This window comes from Amaranthus tricolor, chromosome 1 (assembly GCF_026212465.1).
Source record: "Amaranthus tricolor cultivar Red isolate AtriRed21 chromosome 1, ASM2621246v1, whole genome shotgun sequence".
NCBI lineage: Eukaryota > Viridiplantae > Streptophyta > Magnoliopsida > Caryophyllales > Amaranthaceae > Amaranthus > Amaranthus tricolor.
The window spans coordinates 7,125,986-7,145,914 of NC_080047.1; the positions used below are offsets into that span (position 1 = coordinate 7,125,986).

Genomic DNA, 19,929 nt, shown 5'->3' on the forward strand with positions numbered 1-19,929 from the left:
TTTCAAGAGCGGCTGTTTTAAAAATTATTTTGTTCGAATATTTATTTTTTAAAATTTTTTTATTAATAAAAACTTTTTTTTCTTTTGTAATAAAAATAGTAGGATAAAATGTTTAAGGCCCATAAGTCATGGCCCATGTGAGTGGGCAAAATATTGATTTTGATGTGCATATTCCTTCTTATCCCTTTTATCTTTTTTTGTGCTTAGTCGTATCCCTCTCTTCATCAATTGAAGGTATAATTTCATTAATCCCTCTCTTCAATCCAAGTTATAGTCTTCATTTTTAAATTGTTCGTTGTTGTAGTAGGCTTTAGGTTTTAGATTTTCAAGCTTATATATTGTATCTTATTTTAGCTAATTTCTCATGTTCAATTTTATCCTTTAAGTTGTTTTTGTGTTTATAGCTGGCCTATAAAATTGTTCACATATTATATTTTTGTTTTACTTATTTTAAATATAAATTATTAGCACCTCTAGAGAATAGATCAAAGAAATCTAGTTCAACTCTTTGTGGGAATTTACGAAATTTCTTAAATTACTATTATTCGTTTATATTAATCATTTATTTTATATTTATTATATTTATTATGAAATAATTTGCTAAATATATTCAATTTCTCCTATTTTTAATAAAATAAATAAATATAATTACGACATTTAGATTTATTTTTTGACAAAGCGCCAAGATATTTATAATCTTCTCCGTTTATAAAAAAACCGAGTTGCTTCATGATTGGTGATAGGTGAATAATACAACCAAATGACTAATGAGGGTTGATATTTAGATCAAATAATTGTCAAAAATGTCTGCATTTGAAGATATTTTTAACAACAAAAACAAAGCTATTTCTCCCCGTTTCTTTTAAAAACAAATTAAAAGTTTTATGTTCAACCAAAAGATATATTGAATAGAGTCCATAAAATAAATAAGACACTCGTGATAAATAGGAGAGAATATATTATTTGATGAGAAAAATAAATAAAACTAATTAAAACTAAAAATAAAAAGATCAAAAAACTTTCTTGTTCAAAGTTATTTAAACATTAGAATTATTGTATTATTCATTCATTATCCTTATTTTTGATTAGATTAATTAATAAGTTAAAATATAGTCAAGTATGATTTTATTAGTTCGTCTCAATACAAAGATTTTTATCATCTAATTTTTATAATTTTTTGTTATATATACTAAAATAATAAAGATTAAAAGTCATTTAAATACATAAAAAAACAAACATTGCAATTAAAAAGTCATAAAATTTGGATATGTACCAACATCCTTATCCACATGGTGAAAGTCATCACAAAAATTTAATATGTCAATGTCTTATCATACAAATACTTCCTCTGTCCTGATAGGATTGAAGTAAAAAGAAAATAAGTAATGATCTTACTTTTTTATTAATTTATTCACAAATATACTATTTTTTATTATCTTAATCACTTATTTCTAACATTTATTTATTTTTATCGTATTTTTTAACCTAATTTTTTTTATTGTTAAATCTCATCCAAAATTCTTTAAATACAATATGAGAGAGACAGATGTAGTAATAATCAACAATGAACACGGTAATCATCCAAAATTTTTTTATCTTATCAATCACATGATGTATACGGCGCGTTTGCCTTGTCATCTACGCTTTTCTCTATCTCTTGTTAAAATTCTCACTCCGTACCTTCGAATTAATAAATTTTAAAATTTAAATTTTAAAAAGAGAAATAGAATTAAAATGTATAATGAGTAAAAAAAAAGTCATAGATCTATATATTTTTAAATAAAAGAGCAACTTGAAATAAAAATATAAAAGTTTTTTTTTTTCCAAATTTTTCTTCAATAATACAAAGGCTATTTCTCAATTGTCAATTCATAGAGTCTGATTGAACATGTTGGTGATTTCCAATTTCGTCCCTCACACTCATGACTCAACCCAAATGGATTCAATAATTAGAGATATTTATGGTAATAGGAGTAGTAAAAAAATTGGGGTAAATCTTTATAATATTGGACTTCTTGTTTTTTTATGAGATTCATCCAAAAACATTTTTTTTCTTAAAATTTTCATTATTATAAAACGTCACTTTTTCAAATAATGTCATAATATATGTAAGAACAAATTTTATGATGAAAAATCTTTAAAATGTGAACAATTATTAGCACGATTATAAATTTATACATTTGAATTGTAATTATTATTAAAAAAAACTGCCAAAAATTGAATTATAATTAATTAGACAAAGTCGCTATATTATAATTAAAAGTATAATCATAAACCTTTACATTAAAAATAATATAACATGACACGACACATGGCCAACAGACATAACCAATCATATTATTATAACAAAATTTAGGAATTTTTTTGAAAAATATTATATAAATTTAAAGAAAATGACCTATAGTTGCCTCTCTTAGTCTCTTACATGCCCATAAAGACACAACCTGCTTTACATACAATAAAAACCTACTTTACAAATCTTAAACACCTACTGCATGTACCATAAATGCATACTACATATACCATAAACATAAAACATACTACATAGACCATTAAATATTTTTAATAAATTAATGTTTTATTAGACATTAAAAAAAACATTAATACAAAAAAAAACGTATAAAAGTGCATTAAAAAATAAATATAATAGAACCATTTTAGAATTAGACACTTGAACTACTAAACAACTTACTTAGTCGTTACTTATGCCTCTAAAAGTATGGAATTTTCTTCAATTTCCATGCTGGTTTTAGAAAATTAAAAATACTCATTTCAAATGTTTTATTTGCTTTTTAAGTATTATTCATCGAGCATTTTTAATTTATAATTTATTCTTAATTTATAAATTAAAATATAGTCAAATGAAATCTTGTTTGATTCATCTCAACATGAGATTTATTAATATCTATTTTTTATAATCTTCAATTATACACAATTAGAAATATTAAAGATTAAATTAGTACGTTGATAAACATATAAAAAACAAATGAGACATTTAAAATGACATAGTATTATTTTGATAGTAGTTCATTGTATTATTTGTAATGGAACAGAATTGTGCATGAACCATTGCATAATAAAAGCAAAGTAGCGGTCGTACATATTGATAAAACTCATACAATCAAACACCAAACAAATGGCAATCAAATGTAAGTGTAACACATCCTAAATTATTTATCACCGTCCAGCTGTCCACCTCCAAATTTTAACTTGCATGGCTTATGCCTGTAGGGACTTTTTCTCCTAATTTCTTCTTTCCTATCACCTTTTGTAGAATATCCCAATTTTTATCCCTTCAAGCTTAGGGAACCTTTTGATTTTTAATCCTCCCTCCCTTTATTTTATTAATAAAATTTTTATTACAATAATAATAATAATAATAATAATAATAATAATAATAATAATAATAATTATTATTATTATTATTATGGAAATTTATCAAAAATAAACAAACATTTTATCGATCCTCTAAAAATAAACTTAACTAGGAGTATTATTTATTTTTTTTAAAATCAACTTATTCGGTATGATTCATGAAAATCATTTAAATATTATTTATTCTTAATTATTGACTTATAAAGAAAATTGAAAGATAATTATAATTAATAAATGAGTTTATTTGTAGCAAATATACGTAATATGTAAGTTTATTTAAAAATAAATAATAAATGAATTTATTTTCAACAAATCAATTTATTATCAACAATTTCCCACAATAATAATAATAACAATAATATTTTTTATCGTTGAGAATCGAGTTGTCTTAGATAAAGCATATACTATATTTTCCACTGGATACTTTTCAGAAAAAATAAAATGGAAAAAAAATCTCTTCTACCCTGTTGCTTTCAAGCCACTTGTTAAAATTCTATAAAAGCCTTGTACATTTCCCATAACCCAATCATAATTCATAAACAAGCATTAACAAAAAAAACTTTTGAAAAAAAAGGAAAAATACAAAAGAAAAAGGGAGAAGAAAAAAGGTAGAAATAAAATTAGTGAGTGATAATATTAATAATAATAAAAAAAAAAAAAAAAGCATAGAGAAATGGCATCAGAAATGGTAGGATCATGGGTGGAAGAGATGAACAAAATAAAAGAAAAGGCAAGAGAAAATCATCAAAAAATTACAGGAAAGTCCAGAGGAATTGCAAATGCAAGCACTCTTATAATGAAAAATAAGATGCAGGAAAGTTTAAGTAAGAAAGAAGATAAGAATTCTAAAAATAGCAGTTGTTCTGAGGAGATTTGCAGCATCCCTGATTCCACTATGTGCTTTATTTTTGATCGTTTTGTCCCTTGCTAGTTTTTCATTTATTTCTTGATCTTCTGTTTTTGTATATATGAATTGTATAACTGAATTCTATTCTTGTTGATTTCTGTATGAATTGTTTTTGATGTATCTCTCAGATCGCCAAAATATGTATTTAATTTGAATTGATTTTGTCAACAAATCAATTCAATTAAAAAGTGGAAATTGAGCTTAGATTCATGGACTGAACATATAAAATCTTAACTATTCCTTATCTAAAATAAATTAAATTGGTTCTTTGACAAATAGGAATGAATGAGATTAAAACTCCGTGAGCTGGACTTATCAGAATCTAAAACTGATGTTACTCGATTAGCTTATAGTTTATGAATTGTTTACATTATCTGTTCAGAAAATGGTACTGCAGCCTGCAGGGATTAATTTGCTGGTTTTGGTCTTTTCAGGTGACAATATAAGTGATTTAGGATCTGCTTTAAGTATCATCAAACATCAACTTGCTAATATAAACAGAAAACTGCCAAGTTAAACAGATGATTACCGGGTGATTGGCAATTAATTTTTGGTCGTTGGTTGGTGACTTTTTAATTGGCTTATTTGACCAGTTGAAAAGATTAATTATTTTTATTGACTTTTAAACTAGCTAAAAAAAACTCACTTATTTATGAAGATGTTTGATAAATTTAGGTATTGATTGTTGGTTGTTTATGAGAGAAAGAGTGGGTCAATATGCCAACACAAAAGGCTAAATGGAGTAGATTTTTTATTTTCGCTCAGATGTCATTTAACAAACACTTTTTTTTTGTCTGTTTGACCAACTAACAAACCAAAAGCCAAAAATCAACCAAAAAGCCAATATAAAGGACAACATTCAAACACCCCTATAACAAAAATCCATTAGAATGCCTCATGAAATCATCGTGTACTAGTTATTCATGTGAAGTTATTAATAATATTTGCTATTAGAGATCAATAATGTCTTTATTATAATAACGGTGGTAAAAGCTATCTACATCTTACATTTTAAATTAAATTTTGAAAGGTGACTTTGAATTGGCAAAACATTGAGGTTCTTATCGAGGATGCGAACTTAGCTATTCTCTTATTGTGTTCATTATCACTCTTCGACAAACATTTTAGAGAGATTCTACTTTATGGTAGGGATATTATGTTCATCGAAGATGCTAGAAAGGTCTCCACTCAAAAGACCGAATTGATTCTCAATTCACGCTAAAGTTGTTTGATGAATTTAAATAATGGTTTGTTTATTAATTCTAGACGAGGCAAAAGAGGTATGACTTCCAATTCTAGTATGAAAAAGGATCATTTTAAGAAAGATTATCGAAAATTGAGAAACAAGCAGTCTAATAATATAAGCAATCTAAATTTGTCTCAATAAATTTACTGATACTTATACATCATAAAATACAATATAATTTGAATTTGAATTCTAAATAACAAGAGTAATATATTACTAGCATATACTAAAAGCATGAGTTAAAAATTAAAATTGGTATAATTAGTAAATATAAGAGTATATGACAATTCTTTATAATCTAAGTTCCAATTATAAATACATACTCTTGTAGATGCAATGCTACAACAGGTAGTACTACTGGTATATACAGTAGTAGTATTGTAAGCTTTATGCAATGTATCTCTCCCATTCCCAAATGTCAACTTCAACAAACTTGGAATTATACCTTATTTCCGTTCATTAACCTATCTCAATTTCCACTCTCTCAATATGTTGTGTGCAAAATACTTACCTTTTACATATGAACAAATAAAAAACATTCAACAAACGAATGTTACGAAGAGACTAAATATACGCTTTCGTATGTAATATGTATGATCTATCAATGTATCTATCTATCTATCTTCGACAACATTCTGTGAGAACGAGCTGTTCTCGATACTCTCGGAAGAAATATCCTGTAAGCTGCTGTAATTCAGCTTATCTGCTTCCCATCTTAGAATTTCCCTTGCATATCTCAGAGCACTGTCAACTGTATCGGGTTCCAGGGCAGTAACCGGGCAAACATACAACTTTCTACCCGTTAATGAATTGAATAGCCTCTTGAATTGCACACCGATGTAGTGGAGAGCCCGTTGAGCCAAAGGCGCAATGTTGTTACCACCGCGTCGATTGTTCTGATGTCGGCTGTAAACCGGATTGAAGTCTTGAAACCATTCGCACTGCGTAAGGGGCACTTGCTCGATCTTTTCCTCCAAAAGATCGAATTTGTTGAGAACTAATAGGAAGTTCTTGTTTTTATACGATGGGTGAGTAATGATGGTTTCGAAGATTTTCTTGCTTTGTAACATCTTGTTTGTAAGCGCTCCGGTATTGTCAACCTCATATTCATCGTAATCTGTTAGAGATACGCAAAATAAGACGATTCCAACGTCTTCGAACATATGTAACCACTTGCAGTTCTCGCTAACGCCCTTTGTAGACATTCTAATCAGTTGGTATCTGTAATGCATTAGTAAAAAAGAGTAAGACATGGTTTGTTTACAGCAACTTTCCAATCCAAGGCATGAACATTTGTATAAATATTCAGACTTATTTGAATTCGTTAGGTGATTTTCGATCCAAATACAAGGCATGAACATGACACTTGATATACAAATCAAGCTTTAGGTTAAAACAACGAGAGAAAAAGCGATTGAGACCTAAACGCCAGGCCGTCTAATGTCTATCCAAAATTTTGTTGGCCTTTCCTCTACTTTCTTAGTAAAGGGTCCTAAAATGACGAAAGAAGAGTGGCTAAAATCGTGTGTGTAGCACGCAAACAAAAGAAGAGCGAGAATGTTATAAGAGTGATTTATTATTGAGGACTCGATTTTGATATTAGATCATGGCCTTCGAAATGTTTGAGATGGCCCTGCCTAAATGACTCTGAAAGGTCAAACGATAAAAACCATCCTATATCGACAGACAACAGCACAACTTGTTATATGCGGAGAGTAGACACATTACCGTGTTATGGGATCTTGTTGTTGCGCAGAGTCCCTGTCATCATCTCTACGCTGTGGAAATGAGAAATCCATAGATGCAAGACTACTGTATGAAGTTATGCCCTCGGCATACATGATGTCAGTATCCGAGGGTTCATAATCCACTTGAGCAATCTCAACTGCCTGCACAAGGACATATACCGATCAGCAAACATGTACTTCTATTATCGGTGGCCAAATTACTCGAGGACAATGTAAAAGCAAAACACCATCCGATTTTCAAAGATATTGCTAAGCCTTTGGGTTTAAGACACAGTAATGTTGGGCATTTAACAAAAAGTTTCTCGTAGAAGTTAGATCAGACATCGACAAAGTCAAATGTCAACCCAAAAGCTTGATCTCCAATTTCAAAATCGAGCACTAGGGTCTAGGCTACGGGTTCAAATTATGGTCGAAAAGTGAAAAGGAATTTTATTAGTAGTCAAAAATCAGATTACTATCTCTAATCAGCTTTGTTCAGTGTTCAAAATTGAAAAACTAGTAGAAGAAAAACAATGCATAAAAGAAAAGTCATTGTCTTCAATGAAAGGGAAGTTTGATCTACCTCTTATTTTTCATCAATGGTCCTAGTATGACTTTTGAGTAATATGAAATATGTATTCCAATTATCTAAGTGGAACATATAACACAACATATGTTTGACATTCCACCTAAGACAGCCCCCAGTTTACACGGATAATTTTTCTATACCTCAAATCAGAAATTTGATTTTGAAATCCACTATGCCCATAGTGTAAAAACAAGGCCGCATTGCATCGGTCAAAGGTTTTCAATACAATCTGATATTTCCTGTGTTGAAAAGGTGTAAAAAAACCACGTTTTGGGCCTATCAAGGAATATCTTATGATGGCCAATATTTAGACGTTACGATAACTGCATCACTCCCGTTACCGCATCATCGTTTTGTTACTTGATCGCGACCATAACCGCATTTTTACACTATGACTATACCCATTACCAATGGGGCTAAAGTGTTACTCAAAGATTAGAACAGCAAAGGGTTCAAAAGGCCATTTAATAAGAAAAGCAAAAGTTTAGACGTCTAATTAATTTTCATGACTTAATTATGCATGGGCAACAAATTTATAGTTTTTTGATTTCGCATTGTAATGGAGTATATTAAACTCATTAAATCATGTGAACTTTTAATTTACGTGAAGTTGTACATGATATTTTCTACCAACTAAAGGTCGATCGGAAACAACCTCTTCGTTGTCATTAACAAGAGTAATATTGCGTATACCTGAGTTCTGACCCCCCAAACCCCAACCAAATGGGAGCAACCAATCGTATTGGTGCAAAGGAATGTTGTTTTTGGGCCTCAAATTCATTTCCATTACAAACCCAACCAAAGCAGAATGAATACATGCAAAACCAAGGATCAGAATTTTCAAGTAAATGGCTTACCCTATCTAAGAAATAACTTGCAACCCTTGGTAGTTCTAGTTCATCTTTTCTGCTGTATGTAGCTTGAATGGCTGCATCATTCCACAACTCTTCTACATATGGTGCGTACTCTCGAGTAGCAGCAGGGAAAAGCAAGTCCCGGTTGTGTGACACCATACCACTAATGAGCCATTCAGAAAAGACCTTCAGCTTCTTGCTAATACTATACTCGGTGATCACTTCACGTTCATTTGACGAATCTGAAGGAATCAAAATACCAAATCTTCACAATCTTAATCATCCAAGACAAAAGCTTCAAATATGGTTGTTAACAATTTGGAATAACCGAAAATAAAACCAACTAATGCAAGAAAAAGAACATAGAAGAATCTTGACACTTAAGACACTTTGGCATCTTGGGTAACTAGAATTACAAATCAATTTTATTTCCTCCAAAATGATACCACACAGCTAAATTTCGGTAACATTGTTCTTGTTATTTTGCAGTTATATTTACAATAAAACATTCTAGAGAGGACAAAATCGCAAGTTACCTGAAGAACCAGGATCAGTCGATTGCTTCGTCCTCCTTTCTAACAGACTTTCTTCTTCGAAAATTTCACGTGCCTCGAGTAGTCTAGCAAGATACCTATAAAGATTACCCTGGATCATGAACTTGATATTTTGAAGTTCTTCATCCGAGAAACGGACATCATACAAAACCCTAGCCTGACAAGAAAAAAGTCAAACAAAAGGTAGCAACATCAGAAACACAATCACAACTGTAGGTGATTCAAAACACATTCTGCACTATGATTGTAAAACCAAGTATCAGAACGTACTGAATATAAACAGCTTAGCAAAGTTTTATGCGCCCCTTTGACAATAGAGATTCACTACATGATTCAAACAACTAATGGAAAAGCATTTTGCATAACATAATTGACAAATACTACTAATCAACAAACCTGCTTATAAATGGTACTTGTTCCGGAGCAATCATTTCCGACTAGTAGCACTTTACATAATGTTTTTTGTTCGAGGTAATCATAACATGCTCCTTCAGTATCGCGGCTCAATTTCTCTCTGGGATTTGGAGATGTAGGAGTAGGCAGGAACAAGATAGTGCAACAAAGTTTGTTCCATGGCTATAATATGCACACTAGTTCAGTATGCAATGCAAGGCATTTTTACAATGTAAGACTTGATAAAAAACAAATTGAAACCATACCGTGCACCAAATCTTTCCCTTTATCATTTTCATTCCCTCTTCGAGATAGGTTCCATCTGCGTGCACCCAAAAGTTTGGACTTCCCTCAACCATAACACCAGCTAACTGCAAAATTTAGCTTTAATTGTTAGTTTTAATGATCTTATTGAATCAAATGAAGCCCTTGTCTTATAGAGGTATACGAATAACGAAGAATTACCCTCAGCATCAACCTCTCAGCTTTAGTAACTTCTCGACCATTAATCATCACATCGGTGTTTCCATTGCTAGAATTCTTCATCATCTTTTGTCCCCCAACATTAAGATTAGGAGTAATGATCTGGCTTGGTCCATGCCCTATCTGTATCATTAATAATGATCATGAGATCCAAATTTGCTTTTAATTATGCCCCATTTCCGAGCAAAAGATAAAAAGAACCAAAAATGGAAACTAAAATTACCTTGCCCCATAAACCAGAGACTCTATCGTACCAATAAGAACCCAGTTTTAGATTCCTTGGTGGATTGCAGCAGCTGCGCAATAGCATCAACTCGTTTAAGCTTAGTTGACGGCCGTTCACCAAAATGGACTTTGGAGGTAGTTGGTTTGCTTCACAGGATAGCTCGGCTTCCATAACTTGTCTAACCTCCCAACCTTTTAACAATCCCCTCAGCACCCGCGAACTTTTTCCGAGCACCTTCCTTCTTGAATCAGAAACAGCATAACCAATACAAGTAAGGCATTTCCTGCCTTCGGGCATTGATCCCATTGCTTTCCGAATACAATGAAAACAATATTTCGCACCACAAACAAGACAAGCTTCTTTCATTGTTAAACGGTTCCCTCTATGACAATGATAACACATACCCTTCTTAGGCGGCTTTTGAGGCACAGGCCTCTCCCTCACAGCATCTTCATCGCTATAAAACGACTCATATTTAGTAACCATCGCATTTGAAGACTCATTTTCACAGAAAGTAACACCAGTCTTCTTAAAATTCCTCCTACACTCTAGTTGTTCACCATCAGAAGCCTCATCTTCCTCACAAAAACCCCCACCAAAACGATGAGGCATTGAACCACGCTCAATCGAGTTTCTCAACTGATCAAAATCGATACACTCCAATTCCTCAATCTCATTACAATCATTTGGGGTGTCCAACATGTCAGAACTGTCAGACAGTTCTTGAGAATGCTCCTGACTACTATCAGAAAACCCTAAAGTACCTGAACTTTCAACCCCATCTTTTAAGTCCCTAATTTCATTAAACCCATTACAAGAAACATCATCACAAACCCTATTCTTCAAAGAACTCACTTGTTTCTTTGAATCATCAACCCTAAAACCTAATCCAACATCATTATTATTCTCCCTATAGTTTCTCCAAGAAATAGGTTGAACTACAGGTAATGACAGATTATACAAAATAGCAGGTGAAGCAGCAACTTTAGCAATTGGAATATCATTAACATCAACAGGCAAAACCTTAAGAAGCATACTATTACTAATAGGGGAGCCTGTATATTCTAAAGCAATTGAATAATCAGGATTAAAATCGACAAATTCATTACCAGACATTGATCTTGATGCTGGCATAATCTTCTTCAAAATCTTTCCCATTGCTCCAACTGTTTACACTTTACACCCACCAAGATTGAAACTTTTTTCAACGTTTGAAACCAAACCCAGAAGCCAAAATCCTCAAAAAAAAAAGTCTCTCTTTCTCTTAACTTAGCTTATTCATCTAAGAATCTGAAATGGGTAAGCTTTTTAATTTGGAAATTATCACAAAAGTGGAGCTAAAGCAAGCATTAATGTAGTATCTACACTAAAGAGATGAATGGAATGGTGGAATTAGTCTTTGAAGTGGAATTAGGTTGATATAGACAATCAAAAAATGAAGAAATTAGCTTTTTAGTCAGTATGAATTCTGGGTTGCAATAAATAGTTCGGTCGTTAAATTATGAGTGAATTCATCATTCTACAAAAAAGAAAAATTGATTCAACAACGCGTAGGTTGAAGTTTTGAAGGTGCTTGGAAATGAGGAGAGGACTTGAGAGTCAAGAGTAAGGAAAAGAGAAAGTGATTGAAACTGATATTTATGGCGCTAAAATCAATGGGTAATTTCGTCATTAATGTCTCACTTGCTTACGTTGCTGCTGAACTTGTAGCACAAGCAAAAACAACTGAATTGCATAGTGAAATAGAGCAAACATCGCTTACAAATTTACTCATTTCATTTGTCTCCCTAATTTTATACTACCTATATTTGTTTGATGAACCTCTTACAAAGAATGTTTATGAAGGTATGACTGTCAATTAGCAAGGGCAAAGCGGACTGTCACCTAAGGCTCTGAATTTTTTAGGACCAAAAAACTTCTTTTTATGTATATAAGTGATATTTTAGACGCACTAAGTGATATTAATTAAAATTATATATAAGTTATATTTTTTGCTAAATAAGGAGTATGAGTTTTTAGTGTTTTTTTTATTAACAACCGATCTTTTGATAGACATCTTTTAGATCCAGTCATTAAAGTTTAATGCATGCTCTTGCTCTATATTTTTCTCTATGGGCCGATTCAATTAGAGATGACCACTAAAAAAGACCGTCTCTCACAAGAATTTGTGTTTTATTAATTAGTTTAAATATCAACAATAAAAACAAAAGGTGTATTATATTATTCTTTATGCATTAAGTTTGTAGGGGCCCTTTTTATCTCTTGCTCTAGGATCCAAAATAAACGAGACGGTCCTGTTATTATATAATATTAAATAATAAATTTGATGGAGAAGAAGTGAAGACCATTAATATTAAAATGTATTAAAAGAAAGTTTAGTGGAAAAAGTATAGGAACCACAAATAATAAAAAAGATTTTTATAAAGTTAATGGAAAACACATGGAGATCATAGAAAATGTAAAAATGCTAAAAAGAAGTTAATGGAAGATAAGTAAAAACTTAAGCATTATTAAAATATTAAAATGAAGATGAATAAGGTTATTTTTGTCCAAAATTTGTAATAAAAATAAAAAGATTCTTTATGGGAACAACATTTGAAACATCTCAAAATGGTAAATATATTATTACATAAAGAAATGCATGAAACAGAATAATTTAAAATAATGCAAAATGAGTTGAATATAATGAAGTATTTTAAAATAATTGTATAGAATTATGTGTATTTTTTTTTTACGTGAGTTGTTTATGATTGTTTCTAGTGACAGTCAATCGTAAAAAGATTTATAATTAACATTAAGAAGTAGTATAAAATTGCATATTTCTGAGTTTTTTAGATCCGCCAGAGAGTTACTAAAGAGTAATACCTATATTTGTTGCTTTTAAAATGAGAACTACCCATCTTATTATTGATGTTGGCATTATAATCCTCCTAAATATTATAGGCTATTTTTGGCAAATGGGAACAATAATTGTGAGGCTTTTGTGGAGACTCAATATGAGATTTCACGGCTAAAAAAAGTCTCATTTATTATTTTCTACATTATATTTTTAATTCTCAACCTTAAATAAACCTTTTTAGGGACAATTTTTTACAATTTTGGATCAAATTTAATTATCTTTCACTACAACAATATTAGCTTTTTGCAATATAGAATTTAGTGGTATTAAAAATATGTCACTGGTTTGTATTTTTGGTGTAGTAATTATTGGTTTATATTTTAAGTTTTACTATAAAGTGATTTAGTAATATATGTAATTGTTATTATAGTCTATAGTGGCATTTATAAGAAATGTCACCAGATCTTCTATCGCGAAAAACTTTAATATGATTTTTAATTATGCTGCTAAAAGGTCTAATAAATGTCACTAAATCTACTAAATATACCATTAAAAATTTGAAGTAGTGACATATAAATTAAATGTTGTTAAATATATTCCACTAAAAATAAATTATGTTATACGTAGTGTTTTTTATTCCTTTTTCTTATAAAAAAACAAGAACTTTTAAAAATAAGAAAATTTTAATTAATAGACAAAATTAGAAGAAACATGAGAACATTGCAAAAATATAAGAAAAATTAGAGTAAGTTTATTTCGATAGTTCAAAATAGAAATTAAAAGAAATTTGACTAGACATTTTTTCTTATTTTTATACTTGTACATATTTTGAGTATGTAATCTGTAGTCAATAATTAATTAATAATCAACAATTTTTTCATTGAAAAAGAGTTAGTAGAAAATAGACACCCTGATTTGTTTTCACTTCTAAGAGGTTGTCACTTTTTCCAACATTATTTTGGCCTCTTTGAAAAACAGGCGAGTGTCGTGGGTTAAAAATAAAAACAAAAAGGGCGTCTTTTGACTCTAAAACAATAATTTTATATCAAAAAATAATTTCGTTTCATTTGCCTAATTTGGCAATATAATTATAAAAGCTTTCATAAAAAATGATGCAATTGCAAAAGTTAAATTAATGTTCTAATGATGAGGATAATAATAGAAGTATTACATCTGTTTAATTCACCTTAAAAAATAAGTAAATAATAACAATTAATTTTAATCAGTAAAAATCAGTTTCAAGCATAAAAAATAAATCAATTACAATTAGTAAAAATCAGTTTTAATAATTAAAAATCAGTTATCAGTACAACTCAGTTATAATTTAAAACTAAAATCAATTAAAATCAATAACTATCAATAAAAAATAGTTTCAATGAGTAAGAAGCAATTACAATTATTTGTGTATATAATATATCATGGGACCTTAACCATCAATTTAAGTTTTTAGTTGAATTGATTTCTTATTATAGTATCATAAGCCAGTGTGATAAGATGTCATGTGTTCCAATCTCAACGACCCCTCATTAAAGTGGAATGGGGTTTGTTCTTCATCGTGTTAGAGTATATAACATATCCTAAGACCTCAATTATCAGCTTAAGTTTTTTGTTGAATTCATTCATTGACAACAATAGGTAAAACTCAGTTTTGATTAGTAAAAAACATGTGAATTAAAAACAGGGCCTTACTCTTTTGTTATAACTATTTTACCTCATTTACTCTTGACAAGGAGATTAAGAAAATTGGGTACAATAGGCGAAATTAGTGGGAGTATCTAGAACTAAGATAGAAAATATAGATAACAAAAGTAATGAAGTCATACTTCCTCCATTTTGAAATACTCGCTACATTTTGATTTTGTGTACTATTTATTGTGTAAGCTTATTTTATATATTGCAACTAATGTGTAAGTAAAAATATAGTCAAGTGAGATTCTGTTTGAATCATCTAATCGCATACTTTCATAATATTAATTTTTTATAATTTTTAAATTTGTATAATTCAACGTATGAATAAACAAAATAACACATTAAAATGCATAAAAAGTAAAATATAACAAGTATAATAAAATGGAAAAAAATATTAAATTAAAAATAAAAATAAAACAAAATTATTATAAGAAACAAAAATAGACAATAGGGAAATTAAATGGGGTTGAGGAGTATTTGAGAGTGGGGTTATCTGTCAATTATTAAAGTATCAATTTGTGTAGACTAAAGTATTATGAAACACAGCAAATATGATAAGACTCATAGGATTAGCTTTAGGAAACACGACTACACTGACACAAGAATCAAGAATGAAGATCAATGTGTGTAAACGTGTAATTTGGGCCGCGTGAATCAATGAATGTTCGATTATTGATATATTGATTTGATATGGTCATTTAAACGATAATTAGAATAGGTCAACATTTCCTTTTCTTTCTTTACGCCAGGCCCAGGAGTAAAGAACAAGTCAAAGACTTAAATAATTATATAACGTTTTCGAAATTATAGTCAGGTGAAATCTTATTTGAATCGTTTAATGTATATTATTATAATATTAAGTTTTTATAATTTTTTAGGAAAAATTATCTACAATAATCCAATCTTTTACTAATTTTCCTACAATAATTTCAACTTTTGATTAATCATAAATAATTCCAACTATTCCTTCCAATTCTTTTTAGTTGTCCCAATTCCCTATTTATGCAATTCACCTCTATTGTCCAATTTCTATTTTAAGACTTATTTTTATAGATGTTTCCCTCATTTTCTTAATATTAAAAATACCCAATATTATACATAGGTCTACTATTTTAGATGGTCCCCTTATTTTCTTAATATTTGTGCCCAAATTAAATGAGACAATTAAAATGAATTAGGGGGAGTATTAGATTATTTACCCAAGAATATTGTTATCCAATTGGTATCCTTATTCAAGTTAATTAGCAAAAATAAAAAAGGAAAAAAAAATATAATTACAAAAAAAAAAAAAAAAAAAAAAACTCCAAACCCCTGCCACCAAACTCTCCTCCTCTCTTCCACCACTCCACCCACCTCTCCTCTCTCCTCCACCAATCCCAGCGCAGTCCTCCGTCCCCTACCCCTCCCCCGACGACGGCGAGTCCCCTCTCCCTTCTACATCCGGACTTCGCTCACACTTGCCACCACAACCGTAAAATCTAAAAGAACTCACCAGTCACCCCAAACACCATTCTCTGAATCCCATCCCCAATCAAAATCATTCTCAAAATTCCCCAATTCAACACTAAGAAGAAATGTCAATGAATTTGGACCCTTCTTTTCCCATCATATCAACACAAAACTCATTAGGATATTATTAATTTCCATACAATCAAAAAATATACCATGAAATAAAGATTTGTTGGGGTAAATCAAAGAATAAAATTTCAGATATGGTAACGTACGGCATACCCATTCAAATTGGTAACAACTAATAAATGTTGATATGGGTAGCAGTGGTGAAGGGGAGGGGCATTGCGTCAGCAAGGAGTGGCGGTAGTGGTGGTGTGAAAGTGATGCGTGGGGTGTTTCTTCAGATTTTTAATTTCCAATTTTTAATTTTTGTATTTCACAAAATAACTTGTTAAACAGGTCAAAGGTTACCTGAGAGCAATCTTAGCAAATATTTTCTAAAGATTAGATTATTTATGATTAATCAAAATTGGGATTATTTTCGGAAAATTAGTAAAAGATTGGATTATTTTAGATTATTTTAGTCAATTTTTTCTAATTTTTAAATATGTATAATTCAATATATAAATAATTAAAATAACACATTAGATTGCATAAAAAGTCAAATGTAGCAAGTATAGTGGAACGGAAAAAGTATAATATTTCTATGGGTTGTTTGGCACATGAGATTTCATGAAGGAAATTTCCTTAAAAAACCTGTCTTTGTTTGTTTAAAGGGAATGTGAATAGAGAATATGAATTAAAAATGAGAAACTTCATAAGATAAAAGTTTTTTTTGAGGAGGGAGGGAGGGTGGTCGTCGTCGTAATTTAGGTGAGACTTTTATTTTCTACTCTTTCTTCTATGCCCCTAACATGACAAACAAGGAAAAATTTTATCTTTAAAGGCTCATTTTAGTCTCATATTAAAGTCTTATAAGTTCTATTCTCTTGTGCAACCCTAAACATTTCCTCTATTTGTCTTTATCATATTTACATTATGTACACTATCCAATGCACTTATTTATTTTTTAATATATCTAATCATGTATAGCTAAAAATTACAACGGGGTGTCCGGAAAAATAACTTGTTGGGCTATTTAGCTTATTTTGATACCAATAGATTGTTGGATGGTCAAATCATTCAATGCTAGGCGTTTGATAAATTAGTTGGTTGAAACAACTTAATATTGTGAATAAATTATTTTGAACAAGTTGCTTATAGCAGCGGAGTTTAAAATCAGTTGATCAAACTAATTAATAAAATCAGCTGGTCAAAATCAGCTACTATGATCAACTATCAGCTAGACAGCTACTAGCTATTTGCCATTCGCCAAACACCCTCTAAGTTGATATTAATAGACTTTACATTAAGACGAATCAAATAAAATCTAACTTGACTATATTTTAACTTATAAATTAATAATAAAATACAATTTAAAATTCCTAGATAAATAGAATCCAAAAAACAAATGAGACACTTAGAGTAAAATGAGAGCGTATAATTTGATTTTTATAATGAATATAATAACACAACATTTAATTCAATTAGATTTAGATGCTACACTTGCACAATATCTAGAATTTACCAATCGATATTATTTCACTTTCCATTCGTTGTGTAAGGAAACAATAGTCAAACTCTTACTTGATTCGTCTTAATATATATTTTAAATAGTGTATATTAAAATAATGTGAAATAAAAATATTATGAATAATTTGTACACTTATTTGAGTGGTATATATACTATAGAGTATAGATTATGTGGATGGAAGTCACGATTCATGTAATTAATTAGGTCAGTTTGAAGGGTAAGATGAGAGTTAAAATCGCATTGTTGACTTGAGGCCCCAAGTCTCAAAATAAAGACTCGGTATATCACCTCTAAGTAGCCTTACTAATTGGTCAATTAGATCATATTTAAATCGATAAAATTTGATCCAATGAATTAAGAATATATATTATTAAAAAAACTATTGCCATAAATTACTTGGATAAGGCCATTCAAGTTTGTTGATTAAAAATAAATTTATTTCTTAGAAGTATGATATTGGATTAAAGACTTTTTAAGTTAATTAGTATGTCATAAGTTGGAATTTTAACATTTAACTAAATTTTGTAATAAAAAATTAAAATAATTGGGTCTATTTGATTACACTACAAATATAATCTTCCATCGATTATTCAAATTAGTTGAAAATTAGTTGGTATAAGCTTTTACTGACTGATCTTCAACTATTTTAAATAGTCAAAATTAAAATAATTGAAATTTTATTTTAATTGGAAATTAGTTAAAATTTTTGACTAATTTTGAATGTTCAGAAAGCTAGTCAGATTTTTCAAACTACAACTTGGTTAGAAAACAATAGAAAATTTTGAACTAAATTTGCAACTAATAATGCAATCGGTATTTTCCAACTTGCTTTATAGTAAAAAATGATCGCAAACTGGTCGGAAAATCTTTTTCTGAGGTCAATTTCAAAAATAAAGAAAAATTAAAAAAAGTTACCTTCCGATTTTCCGACCAATGGTTGAAAAAATATATAAAAATATATTTCTTATATTAATCGTATTAGTGTAACATTAATCATATTAATTAATATGATATAAGTATATTCATTAGTACTAGTCCATCATTAGTCCCATTAACGGCTCGTTTGGTTGATGGTAATGAAGTAATGAGAATGAAATGTTGTAATGGCAATAGTAATGAAGGAATGGATATGAGAATTGGTAATGAAGATTCTTTTATTTGGTGTGCATGACTAAAGAATGGTAATGAAAGATAATATGTCATTGATTGCATTTAGTTGTTAGTAATAAAAAATGGTAATGACTCTTAATTTCATTACTGTATATTTGTATCTAAAAGCATTATTGTATCTAAATTATTCTATCTAATGATTCTTTTTTTAATAATAATATTTTTTGGATAATTACATACATTACATTTTTTTTCTTTATTATTTTTTTCTTCAGCTCGAAACAACATTACCTTATTTTATTACCATAGTAATACTTCATTACCATTACAGCCTAATACCAGGTTGTTTGATGGTAATAAAAATGACCCTTTTTGGTAATTTCATTACCTTATTTTATTACCATCCATTACCATTAAAGGCATCCAAAGAACCAAATTTTTTATTACTTAATTTTATTACCATTATCACCCTCTAATACCATGTACCAAACGGCCGTTAGTGTAAAAGTAATATATTACTATTCGTATAATATAACATTAGTGGTATATATTAGTGTAGTATCAGTGTAATCTTAGTGGTATAAGTATAATATTTGTATTAGTCGTATTTGTGTGGTATTAGTTTTATTAGTGTAGTATTATTATAATATTACTTGTAATACTGTAGTGTAATTAGTATACTATTAGTCATATTAGAGTAGTAATCAGTATATTTCATATTATTGTAGTACTAGTATATGTTAATTATCGTTATATTATTAATTGTATTTATATTATTAGTCATCTTGGTTTGGTATTAATCCTAAAAGTACGTTAGTATTAGTCGCAAAAAATATCTCAAGCTTATTAATA

The 19,929-nt window shown here is 29.5% G+C and overlaps 1 protein-coding gene across 1 annotated transcript; it reads right to left on the reverse strand.

Moving 5' to 3' along the window:
* Positions 1–4,005: 4,005 nt before the first annotated feature.
* Positions 4,006–11,975, reverse strand: LOC130811563 (extra-large guanine nucleotide-binding protein 1-like). Its single transcript, XM_057677899.1, has 8 exons — positions 10,352–11,975; positions 10,111–10,251; positions 9,912–10,016; positions 9,649–9,828; positions 9,235–9,409; positions 8,702–8,940; positions 7,257–7,417; positions 4,006–6,749 (listed from the first exon to the last, which is right to left on the reverse strand). The coding sequence occupies exons 1-8, from the start codon at positions 11,510–11,512 to the stop codon at positions 6,143–6,145; spliced, it is 2,769 nt and encodes a 922-aa protein (XP_057533882.1). The 5' UTR covers positions 11,513–11,975; the 3' UTR covers positions 4,006–6,142.
* Positions 11,976–19,929: the final 7,954 nt, after the last annotated feature.